At 44.4% G+C, this 19,390-nt stretch overlaps 1 protein-coding gene across 14 annotated transcripts in view; it reads left to right on the forward strand.

The window, feature by feature from the left end:
• The window catches only part of SUSD1 (sushi domain containing 1), a 135,178-nt gene that overhangs the window by 46,219 nt on the left and 69,569 nt on the right, over positions 1-19,390 (forward strand). For all 14 annotated transcript variants that reach the window (XM_016961432.4, XM_016961435.4, XM_063788417.1 and 11 more), the window contains 3 exons: positions 5,150-5,329; positions 16,718-16,815; positions 17,745-17,931. In XM_016961432.4, coding sequence (XP_016816921.1) covers positions 5,150-5,329; positions 16,718-16,815; positions 17,745-17,931 — 465 coding nt within the window. The remainder of the gene's footprint in view (positions 1-5,149; positions 5,330-16,717; positions 16,816-17,744; positions 17,932-19,390) is intronic.

The following is a 19,390-nucleotide window of genomic DNA, read 5'->3' on the forward strand; positions in this document are numbered from 1 at the left end:
AGCACTTTGGGAGGGCGAAGTGGGCAGATTTCATGAGCCCAGGAGTTTGAGGCCAGCCTGGGCAACATGGTGAAACCCCATATTTACAAAAAATACAAAAATTAGCCATATATGGTGGTGCACGTGTGAGGTCCCAGCTACTTGGGAGGTTGAGCTGGAAGGATCACTTGCGCCTAGGAGGTTGAAGCTGCAGTGAGCTGTGATTGTGCCACTGCACTCCAGCCTTGGCGACAGGAGTAAGGCCCTGTCTCAAAACAAAACAAAACCCCCCGAAACAACAGAAAGAACAGATAATACTCTATACTTCGTATATCTCTAAGTGTAGGTAATACTCTTTATTCCACCCCCCTTCTCACCCTCACATCCAAACTATCACCACGAACATTCATTTCTGCTTCCAGAATACATCGCAAATCCATCTCTTCCTTCCATTTCCATCCCCTCTGAAGTCCATCCAAGACCGTATCATCTCTCTGTTGGACTACTGCTGTAGACCCTGGCTGATGTCTCTTTTTTTATTCCTATTCTTCTCCCAACCTTTCTCTACCTAACAGCCAAAGTGGTCTTTTAAAAACCTAAATCAGATTTTTCATTCCCGTACTTAAAACCCAACAAGAGCTTCAGTTGCTTTTAAAATAAAACCCAAGATTTATAAGGCCCTGTGTGGTTTGGCTCTGCTTTTTTCTCCACCTTCATCTCATGCCAGTCTCCCTCTCACTAACTAGGCTCCTGCCACGCAGGTTGCTTTTCCCTTTTTGGAACCCACCAAGAGTTTTCTTATCTCAGGGTCTTTGCATTGGTTCTTTCGTTTGATTGAAATATTCTTCCTTTGGTCCCAAACATGGCTTGCTCATTGCCATCCTTCAGGTCCTAATGTATGTGTCATTTCTTCAGAGAGATCAAATCATTCTGACTACTACTCTATTTAAAAAGTTTTTCTGGGAGGATCACTTGAGGTCAGGAGTTTAAGATTAACCTGGCCAACATGATGAAACTGTTGTCTCTACTAAAAATACTAAATTAGCTGGGCGTGGTTGCAGGCACCTGTAATCCCAGCTACTCAGGAGGCTGAGGCAGGAGAATTGCTTGAACCCAGGAGACGGAGGTTGCAGTGAACCGAGATTGCACCACTGCACTCCGGCCTGGGTGACAGAGTGAGACTTCATCTCAAAAAAAAAAAAAAAGATTGTAGGCCGGGCATGGTGGCTCACGCCTATAATCCTAGCACTTTGGCAGGCTGAGACAGGCAGATCATTTGAGCTCAGGGGTTCAAGACCAGTCTGGGCAACATGGCAAAACCCCATCTCTACTAAAACTACAAAAAATTAGCCGGGTGTGGTGGTGCATGCCTGTAGTCCCAGCTACTTGGGAGGCTGAGGCATGAGAATCACTTGAACCTGGGAGGCAGAGGTTGCAATGAGCTGAGATCGTGCCACTGCACTCCAGCCTGGGCAACAGAGTGAGACTGTCTCAAAACAAACAAAAACAAAAATAAACAAAAAACAAACAAAAAAAGTTTGTTTGAAGTTGAGGCCGGTAAGATCGCTTGAGTCCGAGAGTACGAGAGCAGCCTGGGCAATACAGAGACCCCGTCTCTACAAAAAACTGAAAAATTAGCTGGGCATGGTGGTACATGCCTGTGGTCCCAGGTCCTCGGGAGGCAGAGGTGGAAGGATTTCTTGAGCCCGGGAGGTCAAGGCTGTGGTGAGTTGTGGTGGCACCACTGCACTCCAGCCTGGGCAATAGAGTGAGATCACAACAACAGCGACAACAACAACGGAAGTTTTCCCCGTCCTATCACTTAATAATAATTGTTATTATTATTTCTATATAACATTTGCCACAATCACAGTTATGTGTTGACTTATTATTATCATTTTTTGCCTATTGGCTCTCCCTAAGCTCCATGAGGGCAGAAATCTTATCCACTTTGTTCACTGCTATAATGACTAGCATGTAATAGGCACTCAATAGTCAGGAATAAATAAACAAATGAACATAGATCTTAAAAGTTCAGAGGAAGACAGGATCCCTTTGTTAGTAATGGAGCAGATCAGGCACGGGGAAGGACTTTGCTCAGTGTGAGGGTGAAAGAGTGCACCTGCAGAAGAAGGTGTGAGTGCAAAAGCAGAGGAGAGTAAGCTGAGATGGGAGGCACGGGGACTATAGAATTTCAGAGTTGGAACAGCATTTTTCTTTTTCTTTTAGAGATGGAGTCTCACTCTGTTGGCCAGGCTGGAGTGCAGTAGCACAATCTCAGCTCACTGCAACCTCTGCCTCATGGGTTCAAGTGATTCTTGTGCCCCAGTCTCCTGAGTAGTAGGATTACAGGTGCATGTGCCACCACGCCCGGGTAATTTTTGTATTTTTAGTAGAGATGGGGTTTTGCCATGTTGGCCAGGCTGGTCTCAAACTCCTGGTCTCAAGTGATCTGCCTGCCTCGGCCTCCCAAAGTGCTGGGATTACAGGTGTGAGCCACTGTGCCCGGCCAACTTTCGAGAAGCTGTGAGTGTAGGGAAAAGAATATGACTGACATGCCTTAAACTCCTGGCCATCCCACAATTGCCTGTGTAACTTTGGGTGTATCATTCTATCATTTTGAGCAGTCTTTGCCTGTACAGTGGGGAAAATACCCCTTAACATGGATGGGTATTTTGAATATTAATGCTTTATACTTAGGATCCTGTTGGAATGCATATGATGACAAATGGTAGCCATTTGTACCAGGATTTCATTCAGATTGTCAGCTGAGGGTGTGCGCCAAAATGAAATTTGGAGCTTTGTAGAAATTTGAATACCAAGAACCCAATTCTGTACTACTGAATCAGAAGAGTTATCTCTGGGTGGGTGTGGGACTCCAGCATGTGCGTTTTTCTAAAGCTTCCCCGGGGATTCAGATGTATAGCTGTTAGAACCATGCGTTTAATCCAAGCCATGCTGAAATCCTCTCTAAATGTCTCTTGCTGAGGGATTGTTCAACTTGAATAGCTCTGTTAACGGGGAACTCACAGAGCCACAGGTCCAAGCTGCTTCCTAACGGGGCATCCACCTGAGCCTTTGAGCCTTAATCCCTAGATAACAAGTTATCGATTTTTATCAATTGGGTGATATTTGGTATTAATTTTTTTTTTTTAATCTTGCAGTCCCAACCAAAGTCATCATGCCTTCCATTATTCTTGGTCACGTCCAAGATGGAAGCCAATCTAGTTATCTTTTGTACTTTTATCCCTTTTGTATTTGTGCTTCTCTCCTAATCCAATGACTTGTCACTGGGTTCCCTCCCAGACTTCTCCACTGAGCACTTTAACCTTCCACCTTCAGTGTACATGAATCTATACCTCCAACCTCTTTAGTGATGTCCCCTCTACTTCCTGCTGTAACTGAACTCTGTCTTAAATTAGAAGATGTTTCAGATGTCAACAATGTGACTAGGCAGTCTTATGGAACATTAACCATCTCTTTGGTTGGTTGCTTGTGTACACACAAATATATTCATTCTTGGAATGCCTTGGGCCATTAAATACATCTAAAGGTTTGATGCTGGGAAAACATGATGAGGGCGAAGGGGTCTTGTGTCTGGTGAATATGCATGAAAAGGGAACCAAAGCTCTGTGGGCAAACATGGGACATGAGAGATAGACAGGGTTGGAAATTAGATGAGATCCTGCTCTGGGAAACCTCCCTCCTGGAAATAACTCTGGAGTCCTGCAACAGACCAAGCATCCATAATGGGATGGAAAAGAGTGCAGTTCCATTAAATCCACACATTCTGTATCAGAGGCTCATTTAAAAGAAGCCATCTATTTCTAAGGCCAAGGATGGCTGATGGGGATATGGAAACAGGTTATATGATTTTCTCTAGTTTGAATGCTGTTATCTCAATAAAAGGACTTCTGTTTAAAAAGCCTGGATGTCAGGAGGGCTGAATTTTCTTGGCTTTCTACGGATTGGGGAGAAAATAACAAATCAGAATGAATGCCTCAAGTTTTTTTCTTTCTTTTTTCTTTTTTTTCCTCTGACCATGGAAGAACAGATTTTTTTTTCTTTCTGCGTTTAGGTATAACTGGGACTATTGGTGACACTTGAAATTATTAGAGCCATCTTATTTTATAGTTATTATACTTTCTTGAATAACATTGTATCCATGAGTGCTACTGTGTGACATGAAACATTAGTATGCTTTACTTCTTCCCTTCAACTCACTGCTCTGGTTTTATTGAAATAATTTGAAAATTTATTTTTTTTATTATTTTACATTGTTCAACTTTTAGTTCTAGAATCCTTTACTAATAGTTATGTCAAACTCTACAGTCACATTTAAATGATTATGGAGACATCCATACATCTTGCTGATTTCATTGTTCCTTAGTGTTTTCTGTAAAACCTATCTGCCCTGCACACTTATTCTTACGATATTCGTTCTGATTCATCTTTTCGATTTTTTTTCCCCAGAAAAGATAAACGGATCGATTTTTTAAAATTCTGAAATATCTAAAAATGACTTTCTTGGGCTCTTAAGTGAAGTATAGTTTGGCTGGGTCTAGAGTGGTTATGTCATAATCTTTTACCTGTAGATAGTTCTTTGTAAATATTTAATTGTCTTTTAGTAGTCAGAGTTGTAGAGAAAAAAATTTCATATCAATTTTGTAATTCCAGGTTTGTCTCCTCCTATGCAACTGATTTTTTTCTTTGAAAGATGCATATAAGTTGAATCCTTAGGAGATAAATACTTTCTCCATTAATTTGCTTTAAAAAGTTCAGAGATTTTGAATATCTTCTATTTAACAGTCAGTTGGCAATAATTGCTGCAATTGCGTTATCATCTACTCTGGGATTGATGATCTGAAGATACATAGTAAAATGTACTAGAGAACTGTAATATTTAAAAGGACCCTAAGATATATTATTTCATAGATCAATGAATTCTTTATAAGTAAATAATTGCATAATTTGACTATTCTCTATGTGTGCATGTTTGGAAATTTTATTAAATTCAGACATACTTATATTGGATTATTTGATGGGGTTAGTGTTTTCTCTTTTCCTGTTTGAGTGGCCTCTATCACTATTAAATATCTATTTTAAAGATATGAATTGTAGGGCTGGAAGTCAGGGCTTGTAACCAGTGCTGTCTTGGTTCCCATTGCAGAGATCAACTGTGGCAACCCTCCAGAAATGCGGCACGCCATCTTGGTAGGAAATCACAGCTCCAGGCTGGGCGGTGTGGCTCGCTATGTCTGTCAAGAGGGCTTTGAGAGCCCTGGAGGAAAGATCACTTCTGTTTGCACAGAGAAAGGCACCTGGAGAGAAAGTACTTTAACATGCACAGGTACAGATTCTGTTCTTCTGGGCTCCTGCTACCCAGGAACAAAACAGCCAGTGGGAGCCGAGGGCCTAAAACTATCTGATTGCTGCTTCACTCTACATACTGTACCCAGCTCTGCTGTTTACCTGGTTGTGTACCTGGCTTCAGATTTGTCAGCTAAATCCTGAAGATTTACTGGGTGGATTGGAAAAATAAGTTGGATAGAAAATGTTATGCATCCATCTTTTGAGACTCACCTTAAATCGCTGTGATTCCTGTCCCCTCTGCTTGACTGGCTGAGACATTTTTCTCCATGAACCATTTTCTCAGAGGGGCAGGCTCCTAACTTAACACCTGTTGACCGCTTTTCAGAGAAAAGGTGGTATGATGAAAAATAGTTTTTTAATGTTTCTTAATTGTGTTAACACACATAAAACATAAAATTTAACATCTAATATAGTTTTATTTCTTTTTTTGAGATGGAGTCTTGCTCTGTCACCCTGGCTGGAGTGCACTGGCACGATCTAAGCTCACTGCAACCTCCGCCTCCTGGGTTGCAGTGATCAAGTGATTCGCCTGCCTCAGCCTCCCGAGTAGCTGGGAATACAGGTGCCCACCACCATGCCCAGCTAAGTTTTGTATTTTTAGTAGAGATGGGGTTTCACCATGTTGCCCAGGCTGGTCTCGAACTCCAGGTCTCAAGTGTTCTGCCTGCCTAGGCCTCCTAAAGTGCTGGGATTACAGGTGTGAGCCACCATGCCTGGCTTACCATCTAATATAGTTTGGATGTTTGTCTCCTCCATATCTCATGAGAAATGTGGTCTCCACTGTTGGAGGTGGGGCCTGGTGGGAAGTGTTTGGGTCATGGGGGTAGATCACTCAGGAATGGCTTTGTGTCCTCCCCTTGGTGATGAGTTCTTGCTCTTAGTTCACATGAGAGCTGGTTTTTAAAAGGAGCCTGACACCTCCTACTCTCTTTCTGGCTCCCTCTCTTGCTGTGTGACATGCCTGCTCCCTCTCCACCTTCTGCCACAATTGTCAACTTCCCAAGGCCCTCACCAGAAGCAGATGCTGGTGCCATGCTTCTTGTACAGCCTGCAGAACCATGAGCTGGATAAACCTCTTTTCTTTATAAATTACCTAGTCTCAGGTATTCCTTTATAGCAACATGAAACTGATGAATACACCATCTTAACTATTTTTAAGTGTGCAGTTCAGTAGTGTTTATGTATACCAATGTTGTTGCACAACCAATCTCCAGAACTTTTTCATCTTGCAAAACTGAAACTTTATACCCATTAAACAACAACTCCCCATTTGCCCCTCCCCACAGCCCCTGGAACCTCACCCTTCTACTTTCTGTCTCTTGTGAATTTCACTACTGTAGGTATCTCATATGGTACTTGTTCATTTGAGACTGGCTTATTTCACTAAGCATAATGTCTTTAAGATACACCCATGTTGTAACATGTGTCAACATTTCCATTCTTCATATAGTCCATTATATGAGTATCCCATGTTTTGTTTATCCATTCATTTGTTGATGGACACTTGGGTATGTTCCATCTTTTGGCTATGATGAATAATGCTGCTATGAAATGTGTGTACAAATCTCTCTTTGAGACCCTGTTTTCAATTCTTTTGGATATATATCCAGAAGTGGAATTGCTGGTGAAAAGGAGTCTTGAGGCCTGGTGCAATGGCTCATACCTGTAATCTCTGTACTTTGGGAGGCTGAGGCAGGTGGATCACTTGAGGTCAGGAGTTCAAGACCAGCCTGGCCAACATGATGAAACCCCATGTCTACTAAAAATACAAAAATTAGCCGGGTGCAGTGGCTCACACCTGTAATCCCAGCACTTTGAGAGGCCAAGGCAGGAGGATTGCTTGAACCCAGGAGTTCAAGACCAGCCTGGGTGACATAGAGAGACCCCCATCTCTACAAAAAATTAAAAATTTGCCAGGTGTGGCGGTGCACACCTGTAGTCCCCACTACTCAGGTGGCTGATGCAGGAGAATTGCTTGAACCCAGGAGACAGTCGTAAGCCAAGATCACGTCCCTGTACTCCAGCCTGGGGGATAGAGCGAGACTCTGTCTCAATAAAAACAGGAGTTTTGAGACTTCACTTCATATTCTAGCAATGCCATATATTAGCTGTGTGTCATTAGGCCAGGCATTCTGAGCCTCGGTTTCCTCATCTATAAAAGAGGGAAATAAAGTCTGTTTTTCTTACCTCAGAGAGTGTTGAAAAGGAATCGAATAAGATAATCTGTGGGGCGCATTTTAGAAAGCAGAAAGCACCATGCACATGTTAGTCTTTTTCCTAAAGTTGTTAGCCTCATGTGAAGATCTTCTCATGAATCAGAAGCGTGTACTTCCACATGATTCATTTCACACCTCTGCCTCTGAGGAACAAGGTGAGAAAAGGCAATGATTCTTACCATTTGTGGTGGTTGATCAGAAGGTATGACAAATGGTTGTCACATAGTCCCTGGGAATATATTTCTGGCTGTTGACTTGCTTGGCTCTGAAGACAGGTCTCTGAAGAGTGAAATCTCCAGGAGCTTTGATCTGGGTCTCTGGTTTGACTAGGAGCAGAATTGTGGTCTTGCCCACCAACATTTTCCATCTGAAAGTCTGGCCAGAGCAAACAAGACATGTAGGCCCCTGGGGATTATTTGTCCATAGAGCAGTGGTTCATAACGATGTTGGGGATGGGAATTTGAGGAAATCTGTCCATTCATTCAATAGATATCTATTTAGCATACACTATTTGTCAGGTACTTTGTCGGCATGACCCTCTTGGAATTTACAGTGCAACAGGGGAAACAGACCTTTTCCCCAAAGGTATGCACATACACATACACAGATAATGTTTTACAAGTAACAAGGTGTTCCTGGACCTCTGAAATCCTTGAGTAAAGCATTCTTGGGATAGATGGAAAGCTCACCTCTGCTGTTGAGGCCCTGTATGTGCCATGCAATTCCTATATTTGGTTATCTCCATCTCGAATTCAAGAGGATGTAGGCCAGAGACTGCAATCAGAAAAACAAAGAAGGGTAGAGCTGGATAAGAGCCCAGAGATATAATGCAGTCTTCTCTTAGAGAGATCTCATTGACTTGCCCAGCCTGCACAGAGGAGCAAGGGCAAACGTGTAACTGACACCAAAGACTCTAGGGGGGTCCAGTCTTAATAATTGGAGCTAATGCCACGCTGGACTAGACTGATGGTCACTCCAACCTATCATGGCATTTGCAAAAGCACCTCCAAGAGTTATTTGGAGGAGGTGAGGTAGCTGCCTCCTGGAATGCTGAATTCAATGTTTGGGGAAGTGTTCCCGGCACAGAGCAACTGCTGGAGTCACTTGGTAAGAGCTGGGTATAGCTTCTGAGCCTCAGCCATTTGCTTCATTGCTCAAGCTGCTCTGCCTTCACCATTCAGCAGTCAATGGGGGTATAAGAATTAGTCACCGCATGAAAAACCAGTGGACCTGCATGGGGCATAGTAAGCTATTAATTAGCTGATGCTTGTAGAGCACTTTGAAGAACAAACATGTTATGTAACTGCTAATTATAATTACCATCCTCAGCCTGCTACCTTTCACAAAGTCTGTGGCTCCAGCTGCAGCTGTTTCCATGGGTTTATGCGAGCTTTGATTTAAGAAAAGAAAAGGCATTCTCCCTGAGAGCTGTGATCTTTCTGTGAGGAGGCCTTTATGCCCTCAATCAGGATTGGCAGCTAAATTCAATTTCCGCAGATAAAGGGGATGATTTACATGCTGATTAATTCATGGTACAGTGCAGATGATCTCTGGGTGGGTAGGTAGGAGAGGCTTCTGGTAATGTAGTGAGAGCTGCTGATTACCATGGCTCTTGCTCAGCTACCCCTCTTCTTTTTTTTTTCCCTGTTTTTCACTTGTTACCTATTTCTTCACTCCCCTCATCCCAACTGTCTCTGTGTATTTTGTTGTTGTTGGAGATGGAGTCTCACTCTGTCACCCAGGTTGAAGTGCAGTGATCACAGCTCACCACAGCCTCCAACTCCTGGGCTCAAGCGATCCTTCTGCCTCAGCCTCCCAAGCAGCTGGGACTACAGACATGACCCACCATGCGTGGCTAAATTTTTAAAATTTTTTTTGTAGAGACGGGTGTCTCACTATGTTGCCCAGGCTGGTCTCAAACTGCTAGCCTCAAGCCATCCTCCTGCCTCTGTGTATTTTATATTTCCCTGTCTTCATGTTCACGTTTGGCTTCCCCTCTCATCTTTTTCTTCTTTTCTGCTTCTCTCTGAATGCCTCCTACCTCTGTCCTGTTTTCACTGTTCATCTTCCTGTTTAGTTCCAAACTGGGTAGAATAATTTATCTTTACCTGGGTTGTTTTTAAGGAAGCCACTAGTCTTTGGGATTAGTAGCACAAATCGTATGTGCTTTTAATGGGGTGTGAGCTCTATCAAGCTGGTGGGACTTATTTTTTCCCGCCCCCTCCTTCCCCGCCAGGCCAGTTTGGACTGGAAACTCCAGACAGCTGGGAATTAGGCAATCACTTTCGTGTCTGGAAAAACCCCAGGTGGAAGCTTGATGTTAATGAGTCGGTTTACCTCAAGATCAAAGAGACTGATTCATTCTTGATAAGACTTTCCCTGGCTTCCATTCTGCACAGGCCATTTGGCTTTTCATGTTTAGAATCTGAGTTAATGATTATAAGGCTGACGCTCACTCACTCCACGCTCTCGGAAGGGTAACATCTCTGCTGGAACAGAGGCTGTTTATCGCTAGGATCCTTTCTGTGCCTCTAAACTGCTCTGGGCACTGCTCTGATGCCTCCAGGACTACTATTGGCCTCTGTCCCTTCTGTTTGGCTGGTGACCCTCTTCTCCAGCCCACTGGGTGCTCACTTGCAGCCACACACATTTCAGATGGAACAGAAAGGTCAGCCGGAATAAATGGATACATTTACATAAATAGCCACATGGCCGGATGTATTGGAATATGTGAATGAGGTTTGGACCATCAAGCATTATAGCTACTGCTGGCTGAGCATGAACGTACACACCCAGGGCTCAGCTAGGGACCTTAATGCTCGATTTCATTTCATCCTCTTAAAACCCTTTTGAAGTAAGCTCTGTTATTTTCATTTCATAGATAAGTAATCTGAGACTCATAAAGGTTAAGTGACTTTTACATGGTCACTCAATAATTAGCAAATGGTAGAGCCAGGATTTGAAGTGAGACCTGTAAGCCCAGAAAGACCACATTCTTTCTCCTACGTCAGTGTCTTCCAAGCTTGAATTATTTGTATACCACCCTGACACAATGTTTACCATAATAAGAGTATTATTTACTTGGAGTGTTTCCTTAAACAACCTAACCTTAAATTTATAATTCAAATTTATTAAGGACAATATATATGATCTCATGAGTTTGATGAAGTAGGTGTATTTTTCTGATATACACAAAAACTGATACATAACGAACAGATAAAAATGTATTCCTGGCTGGGCGCGGTGGCTCACGCCTGTAATCCCAGCACTTTGGGAGGCAGAGAAGGGTGGATCACCTGAGGTCAGGAGTTTGAGACCAGCCTGGCCAACATGGTGAAACCCCGTCTCTACTAAAGATAGAAAAATTAGCTGGGTGTGGTGGCACGCGTCTGTAGTCCCAGCTACTCGGGAGGCTGAGGCTGGACGATCACTTGAACTCAGGAGGCGGAGGTTGCAGTCAGCTGAGAACATGACACTGCACTCCATCCTGGGCTACAGCGCAAGACTCCGTCTCCAAAAAAGAAAAAAAGTGTTCGCGTGCCACCAAAAATCATCCCAAAGTGTGCAATCTATTTTACACTAACGTACTCTAAGCCATGCTACTCCTATTTTATGTGAATCTAAGACTTCAAAGAAAGAAAGGAAACACATGAAAACTTTTATAGCCAAACATACATTTATTCAAGTAGCTACTGTGGGAAGCCATACCCTGATTTCTGTGGTGCTGCCATTATCATCATGTGTTTGCCTTGGAATCCTATTTGATAATGGCCTTTGGAGGTAGTTTATGAGCCGTATTAGAAGATCAGTTACATTCCTTTTGAAATCAGATGCTGTTTTGACTAGAAATGATGCTGAGCTTGCTTGACCATCTGTTTGGGTCACCTGGATTTATTCTCTATGACCTTTTGCTGTTTCCAAAAATAAAGAAAAAGGATATAAAATTGGAAACCAAGGGAGTACACTAGACCAGCCCCTGTCCTTGCACAGTGGGACTTCTGAAAGAGTAGTCTGGGCTCACTGTCTTATTCCCTCCTCTCCTATGCTCTTCTCAGCCTACTGGGGGGAAACCAGGCATCGAACACCCCCACTTCACTGTAGCATCTCACCAAGGTGACTGATGACCACCTAACTGCCAATTTCATGTTCCAGTTTCAGCTGTCATTCTTCTCAGCCTTTCCACAACATTTAGCATTGTTGATCCTTTATCCATCCATTCAACCAGTTCAACCAAATAATACATAGTTTTTAGTATCTATATTTAAAGCACTGTACTAGGGCCTGAGGATAGAGAGAGAAACATGGTCTTTGCCATCGTAAAGTTACATTCAGGAGAGGTGGTCATTATATAATGACTTACGTATTTAGTTACAAATGTGTTAAGTACCACATACAGAAATACTAGATGCTAACAAAATACCAAAATACATAACATTATGTATATCTATATCTATATATACATAACACATATATGTACCTGTGTGTACACACACACACATAGAGTAAAGCAAAACAAAGGCACTTACTTTATCACTCACTGAGACTTTCTCTCCCCAAATCCAATGAGACTTCAGCTGGACACTGTGGGGGCCTCCTTCTTTTAAGCCAGAGAGGCCTCTGTGTTCTACAACTGGGCAGGCTGAGGGCCTGCTCTTCCCACCTCTACCCAAAGTCAAACCACAGATCTAATCCTGATGCCGTGGGCACTCCATGAGGGGAGAAAAGCCACGTGAGAGGAGAGAGGGAGATGGAGTTTGCACCCTCTGCCTTGACCTGCTCCAGGCCCTTCTTGGCTAGGGGATGAGGAGGCTGTGGGAGACTGGTGGGAAGGAAGGCTGATAATTTTCTTTAAAAAATTTTGTTTTTATTTTTTAGGGACAGAGTCATGTTGTATCACCCAGGCTGGAGTGCAGTGGCACGATCTCAGCTCACTGCAACCTCCGCCTCCCAAGTTCAAGCGATTCTTGTGCCTCGGCCTCCTGAGTAGCTGGGATTACAGGTGTGCACCACCACACCTGGCTAATTTCTCTATTTTTAGTAGAGACATGTTTTCGCCATGTTGGCCAGGCTGGTCTCGAACTCCTGGCCTCAAGTAATCCGTCTGCCTCGGCCTCTCAAAGTGCTGAGATTACAGGTGTCAGCCACTGTGCCTGGCCTTGGAAGGCTGAGAGACACTCTTTCAAGTCCTTCCTTTCCTTCCTAGACATCAGTCACTCTACCAGCCTCCTGCCTCTCTTCTGCATTGCCTTTCTCCTCTGGTTCCCCCCTGGGTTTCAGTGTTTCCCAGTGTTCTGCCATTGGGCCATTCACTGTCTCTGTCCTACCTGCATATCTCACCTGCACCCATACCTTCAACTAACATTCACAGATCCATGACCTTCAAGAGCACTTTTTCCCTACATAGTCAGCAGGTAACATCGTCACAGCCCAGTGCCTGGCATGGCAGGATGCTTGGCATTTGATAGCCATTCAGTTAGTAGTGAGCAGGGAATGAAAGAGCCCCGGGACAGCTCCAAAGAGGACTTCCAGAAATGTTTTCAGTTATCAGCACTATTGGAATGAGGGCATGTAGTCTCCATTAAAAGGGCAGCATTAATGTAGATGTTGAATATCTGATTCTTTTATAAAGGAGTCTTTCCAACTAATTTGTAGGCACCTGGAGGGAAAAGCAACCAAACTTTGTTAAACTGCTCCCTGGGATGAAATATCTGACACCCCTATAATTGGATCTGGGTCCCATCTGTGCAGAGAGCATGGCACAGGCTGGAGGCAGATGGCATCTTTGAGATGCCATTTACAGTTGTCATAGTGAATGAGCAAGAAGGAAGGACAAGAAAGAAAACTCCTTTCTAATCTCTGCTTCGATGACAAAGGAACTGAGAGTAAAAGGGAAATTCGCTTTGCTGGCAACTCAGAGAGAAGATGAGGGCTGGGCTGGTGCCTTTTCTTTCTGGACCAGGTGGTGAGTTAGCATCAAAGGGATGTGTAAGTGAGCAGAGATGCCAAGAGCTCTGGGGCTTTGAAGGGCAGCAAAGAGGGTAGAGGCCAGAAATATCTGGGGCTTGTTCAGGCTGATAAAAGACTGGTACCAACATCATCTTTATGCTACCCAAGGGGGTGAACTGGTAAGGTCATTGTGTCTCTTAGGGTACCCATGCTCATAGTTGGAGTATTTCTCTTCTTTTTTTTTTTCTTTTTTTTTTTTTTTTGCAATGGAGTCTCATTCTGTCGCCCAGGCTGCAGTGCAGTGGCACAATCTTGGCTCACTGCAACCTCTGCCTCCCGGGTTCAAGCAATTCTCGTGCCTCAGTCTCCCAAGTAGCTGGAATTATAGGTATGTACCACCACGCTTGGCTAATTTTTTTGTATTTTTAGTAGAGACGCGGTTTCACCATGTTGCCCAGGCTGGTCTCAAACTCCTGACCTCAAGTGATATGCCCATCTCAGCCCCCCAAAGTGCTAGGATTACAGGGGTGAGCCACCGCACCCACTTGGCCCACAATTGGAGTATTTCTTTGATTTCAAATTGTGTGTGTTCTAGGGAGAAATACTGATATAGAGATCCAGGAATGCTGCAGACAGCCATAGGTGGCCTTTCTGGTATCTCGGCAGGAGTTTGCCTATTTTTCCCTCTCTGCCTCCATTGATTTTCACTTGCTAATAGATGACCTGGGCTTACCCAAGACCAGGTCATGTGGGACACAGAATCTAGGCATTGCTGCTGAAGGGATGATTTAGTAAAGATATAAACTCTTCTTTGGGCGGAGAGGTCAGTAGATCTGGGTCAATCCAAAGCTAGCATTGGTTCTGAGTACAGGAGAATAGGATTGGCCCTACAGGTACCTAAGGTGCAGGCTTCCTTTTGCACTTGGAGACTGCGAAGAGATTTACTAGAAGGGAGAAACAGGAGCTGAGTTGTGGAGAGTCATTTTCTGAGATGGAGAAATAGCTTTCTCACTCTTCTTAGATGGGAGCCTTTCACTGGGTTTATATTTATTATGCAGTAGAGAATCAAATCCCAGGCACCAGGAGTGGGAAACAAGGGCAGTAAAACAGGGAAAGAAGGAGAGTCAGCGTACGATGCCTGATTGTACTGGTCTCCACAGAGGGCGGGCATTACCACATCTGTGTAAAAGTGTCCTCAGACGCTGAAGAAACTAAGTCTTTGTTGGACAGCCCTTCAGAGGAAAGAAAGGAGGAAGGATTTCTCTACCAGCTCCTGTCCCCACAGGATTTTAACTCCCCTGCACTTCCAGATGGCATGTGCTGGGGTGTGGGTGCTGCAGCAGGGAAGCCCCAGAATAGGAGGCAAGACCTGGTCATGTTGTCAAAACCCATCCAGGGATGGGACAAGGAGCAGGGGAAGCTGAGAGAGGCTGAGGAGTTCTTAAGAGGTGTCTGCTTCAATGGGAAAGCTTGAGCTGGGGCTGTGGAATATCCCTTTTTGGTGACATAAGGACAACTTTCTCCGGGAATAATTATATGATAGCTTCTGTCTGCAGGAATTTTGTTTGTTTGTTTTTGTTTTTGTTTTTGAGATGGAGTCTCACTCTGTCACCCAGGCTGGAGTGCAGTGGCAGGATCTTGGCTCACTGCCACCTCTGCCTCCCAGGTTCAAGTGACTGCCTCAGCCTCCCAAGTAGCTGGGACTACAGGCATGCACCACCATGCCCGACTAATTTTTGTATTTTTAGTAGAGACGGGGTTTTGCCATGTTAGCCAGGCTGGTCTTGAACTCCTGACTTCAGGTGACCAACCTGCCTTGGCCTCCCAAAGTGCTGTGATTACAGGCGTGAGCTATTGCACCAGGCCTGTTTGTTTTTGATAGTATTGTAAATGAAATTGTTTTCTTAATTTCATCTTTGGACTGCTCATTGCTAGTATATAGAAATACAATAGATTTTTGTACATTGACCTTGTATCCCGCAACCTCACTGACCTCCTTTCTCAGCTGTAATACTTGTTTTGGTGTGGATTCCTTAGAGTTTTATATATAGAAGTACATAAGATTGTATCATTTGCAAGTAGAGATAGTTTTACTTGTCTGTAGGAAGTTTATTTTATTTTATTTTATTTTATTACTTTTGAGATGGAGTTTTGCTCCGTCACCCAGGCTGGAGTGCAGTGGTGCAATCTCAGCTCACTGCAACCTCTGCCTCCCAGGTTCAAGTGATTCTCCTGCCTCAGCCTCCCAGATAGTTGAGAATACAGGCATGTGCCACCGTGCACCGCTAAGTTTTGTATTTTTAGTAGAGATGGGGTTTCACTATGTTGGCCAGGCTGGTCTCAAACTTCTGAGCTCAGGTAATCCGCCAACCTTGGCCTCCCAAAGTGCTGAGATTACAGGTGTGAGCCACTGCACTCGGCTGGGAATTTGATTTCAAAGAAATAAAAAGCTAGATCCCCTTTCGTTCTTCCTGTCTGCACAACCACTTGCGGGTTGACTGGGAATGTTGAAAACTATGTTACCTCAGGGAACCAAGGCCTTCATATGGTTTCCCACATTGCTGAATTCATTACCTGGAATATATGCAGAATATTTAAAAGAAGCAGAACAACCCAGAGGAATCAATGGCATCCTGATAGACCAGGATTAAATAGCTTCAGTTACAGGAGTCCCAGAAGTACCTAGGAACCTTGTGGAGAATTTCTTTAGTTTGCCCCAACCTGTTTCTGAGGCGTGGTCCTGTGTGGTGTGACATGTCATTTTCCCCCTGGGGATAGCAGTGACTTAAAGGAGTTTCCCATTATTCTGCTGGGAAGAGAAAGGTGGAAGCAGGTCTTACCTGTGCAGTTGCAGGGAAGGTCTCACTGAGGACCCAGCTCTGGGCCTCATTCCATTCTACCAGAGTGGAATGCCAGTGGCATCCAGTGGCCTGTCAGGTGAATCACAGGTTAGAATTCTGACCTATACCCAAGCTGGAATCTTTCCTTTCCCTCTAAGTCAGGTAATGGGCCACGCTCATTCATGATGAAGAGAAGTTGGGTGATTGGCTTGGGAGAGCTTGCATTGCCTGACTCAGTGTCTGCCTCTGAGGATGAATGGTGACCAGCAGAGATACCAGCTGTGCAGAGAGACTGATCTCCTTTAGAATTTTCCTAAAGCCCATTGATGCATTTTGTGAGTTGACTGCCTTTTTCTCTTTTAGAAATTCTGACAAAGATTAATGATGTATCACTGTTTAATGATACCTGTGTGAGATGGCAAATAAACTCAAGAAGAATAAACCCCAAGATCTCATATGTGGTAAGTAAAGTGATCTACTTTTTCCTGCTAGGACAGACACGTCACCCATGGGAATATGAGTCAGAGGGACTTGCTTCCGTGAGAGCTTCTCAATCTAATTGCTTTTTTTTTTTCTTTTTTCTTTTTTTTTTTTTGTGAGACAGTCTCACTCTGTTGCCCAGGCTGGAGTGCAGTGGTGGGATCTCGGCTCACTGCAACCTCAGCCTCCCGGGTTCAAGCGATTCTCCTGCCTCAGCCTCCTGAGTAGCTGGGATTACAGGTGTGCACCACCATGCTTGGCTAATTTTTTGTATTTTCAGTAGAGATGGGGTTTCACCACGTTGGCCAGGCTGGTCTTGAACTTCTGACCTCAGATAATCCACCTACCTTGGCCTCCCAGAGTGCTGGGATTATAGGCATGAGCCACCGCGCCTGGCCTCAATCTAATTGCTTTCTGATCCCATTGTCATTTAAAAAGAGTGGACGAAATTTTTGAAGATATCTGGATGATTTCGTTATTTTGCATTTTGTGTTTAACATATTTGTCATTCAGCAGGGTGCATGTGTGGGGGATGCATTTATATTTGGCATCCTCACGATTGCTTGTTTCCAAGCACTTGTATTTCACTCCCCCAGAGCAAGCCCGGGAGCGTCTGCTGACTTGGTGACAGAGTGCGGCCAATGGTCCTCAGGTTGCAATTGTCTCCATTTGATCATTTGTGTGCAGGAGAGCACTTCCTAGGGAGATTGCTCATTTATGTCTCCTCTAGGGGTTTAATATTCACTGGGCTGATCAGACTTTATCAGCAGACCAGGTTTACCTTACGAATGCTCCCTGGCTGAGCAGCACAGTATAAAATAGAATAGTAGGAGAATGGGCTCCAGCACCACAAATCCTGGATTGTTTTGACTGGAGTCAGAGTGGGTTCTCTTGTCTTTTCCTCTCAAAGATATCCATAAAAGGACAACGGTTGGACCCTATGGAATCAGTTCGTGAGGAGACAGTCAACTTGACCACAGACAGCAGGACCCCAGAAGTGTGCCTAGCCCTGTACCCAGGCACCAACTACACCGTGAACATCTCCACAGCACCTCCCAGGCGCTCGATGCCAGCCGTCATCGGTTTCCAGACAGCTGGTAGGTGGAGGTGAAGTCTCATTTCCTCCTAGAAAATGCTAAGCACAGAATGTGGGGAAGTATGCTGCAGAATCAGCTGGGCTGGAGAGCTCCTATTTGCTGTCTGAGATTTATACTCAGATGTAGTTGCTCCAGCCACAGAACTAGAGCAGGTCAAGAGATCCGTATCCTCTTGGTACCAGGCTGAATGGGCTCTGGGGTATTTTTTCTCAGCTGAGCCCTCCGGGAGAGGTGAAAGTAATAAAAAGGCATTTAAAAGGAATGCCTTTTAAATGATGATCAGTCCACTCTCAAATATCCAAGGCAACAGAGGGTAGCCATGTGGCTTATCTTTGGTAGTAAACTCAAAAGTCATTTCTGGCCAGGTGTGGTGGCTCACGCCTATAATCCCAGCACTTTGGGAGGCTGAAGTGGGCAGATCACTTGAGGTCAGGAGTTCCAGACCAGCCTGGCCAACATGGCAAAACCTTATCTCTACTGAAAATAGAAAAACTTAGCTGGGTGTGGTGGCACACACCTGTAGTCCCAGCAACTCGGGAGGCTGAGGCACAAGAATCACTTGAACCCAGGGGGCAGAAGTTGCAGTGAGTGAACCGAGATTGCACCACTGCACTCCTGCCTGGGCAACAGGGCAAGACTCTGTCTCAAAAAAAACCCAAAAAAACCAAAAAGCCATTTCTTGCTCTTGCGTGTGAAAGAGGAGGTGCCAGGGAGGCTGACCCAGCAGCTTTAAAGAGATCAAGTTGAGAGTGGGGAAGTGGAAGCAGGGGCACCCCTAGGGTGCAGGAGGGTAGGTGTTAGCTGAAAAAAGGAGTGGAAGGAAGGAGCTTTAAGAAGTAGAAATAAACCTCATTTTACATAATTGTCATGTAGGTTTTTAACAACATTGTGACAATTACAGTAAGTTAAAAAAAAAAGCTCTGGTTATGGGTATGAGGACTAATTAAATACCTTGTAGACAGGTGGGGCACGGTGACTCATGTCTGTAATCCCTGCACTTTGGGAGGCTGAGGAGGATTGCTTGAGGCCAGGAGTTTGAGGTCAACCTGAGCAACACAGTGAGACCCCATCTCTACAAAAAAAAAAAAAAAAAGGAAGAAAGAAAATTTAGCTTGGTGTGATGGTGCATGCCTATAGTCCCAGTTACTCGGGTGGCTGAGGCGAGAGGATCACTTGAACCCAGGAGTTCAAGGCTGCAGTGAGCTATGATCATGCCACTGCACTCCAACCTGGGTGACGGGGCAAGACCCTGTCTCAGAAAACAAACAAAAAACCCGGTAGACAAACCTTGACAAGTAATTGATGTCATTTATTTATTTTTTGAGATGGAGTCTTGCCCTGTCGCCCAGGCTGGAGTGCAGTGGTGCGATCTCAGCTCACTGCAATCTTTGCTTCCTAGGTTCAAGCAATTCTCCTGCCTCAGCCTTCTGAGTAGCTGGGATTACAGGCATCCACGACC

Source organism: Pan troglodytes, chromosome 11 (assembly GCF_028858775.2).
Source record: "Pan troglodytes isolate AG18354 chromosome 11, NHGRI_mPanTro3-v2.0_pri, whole genome shotgun sequence".
In the NCBI taxonomy this organism is placed as follows: domain Eukaryota; kingdom Metazoa; phylum Chordata; class Mammalia; order Primates; family Hominidae; genus Pan; species Pan troglodytes.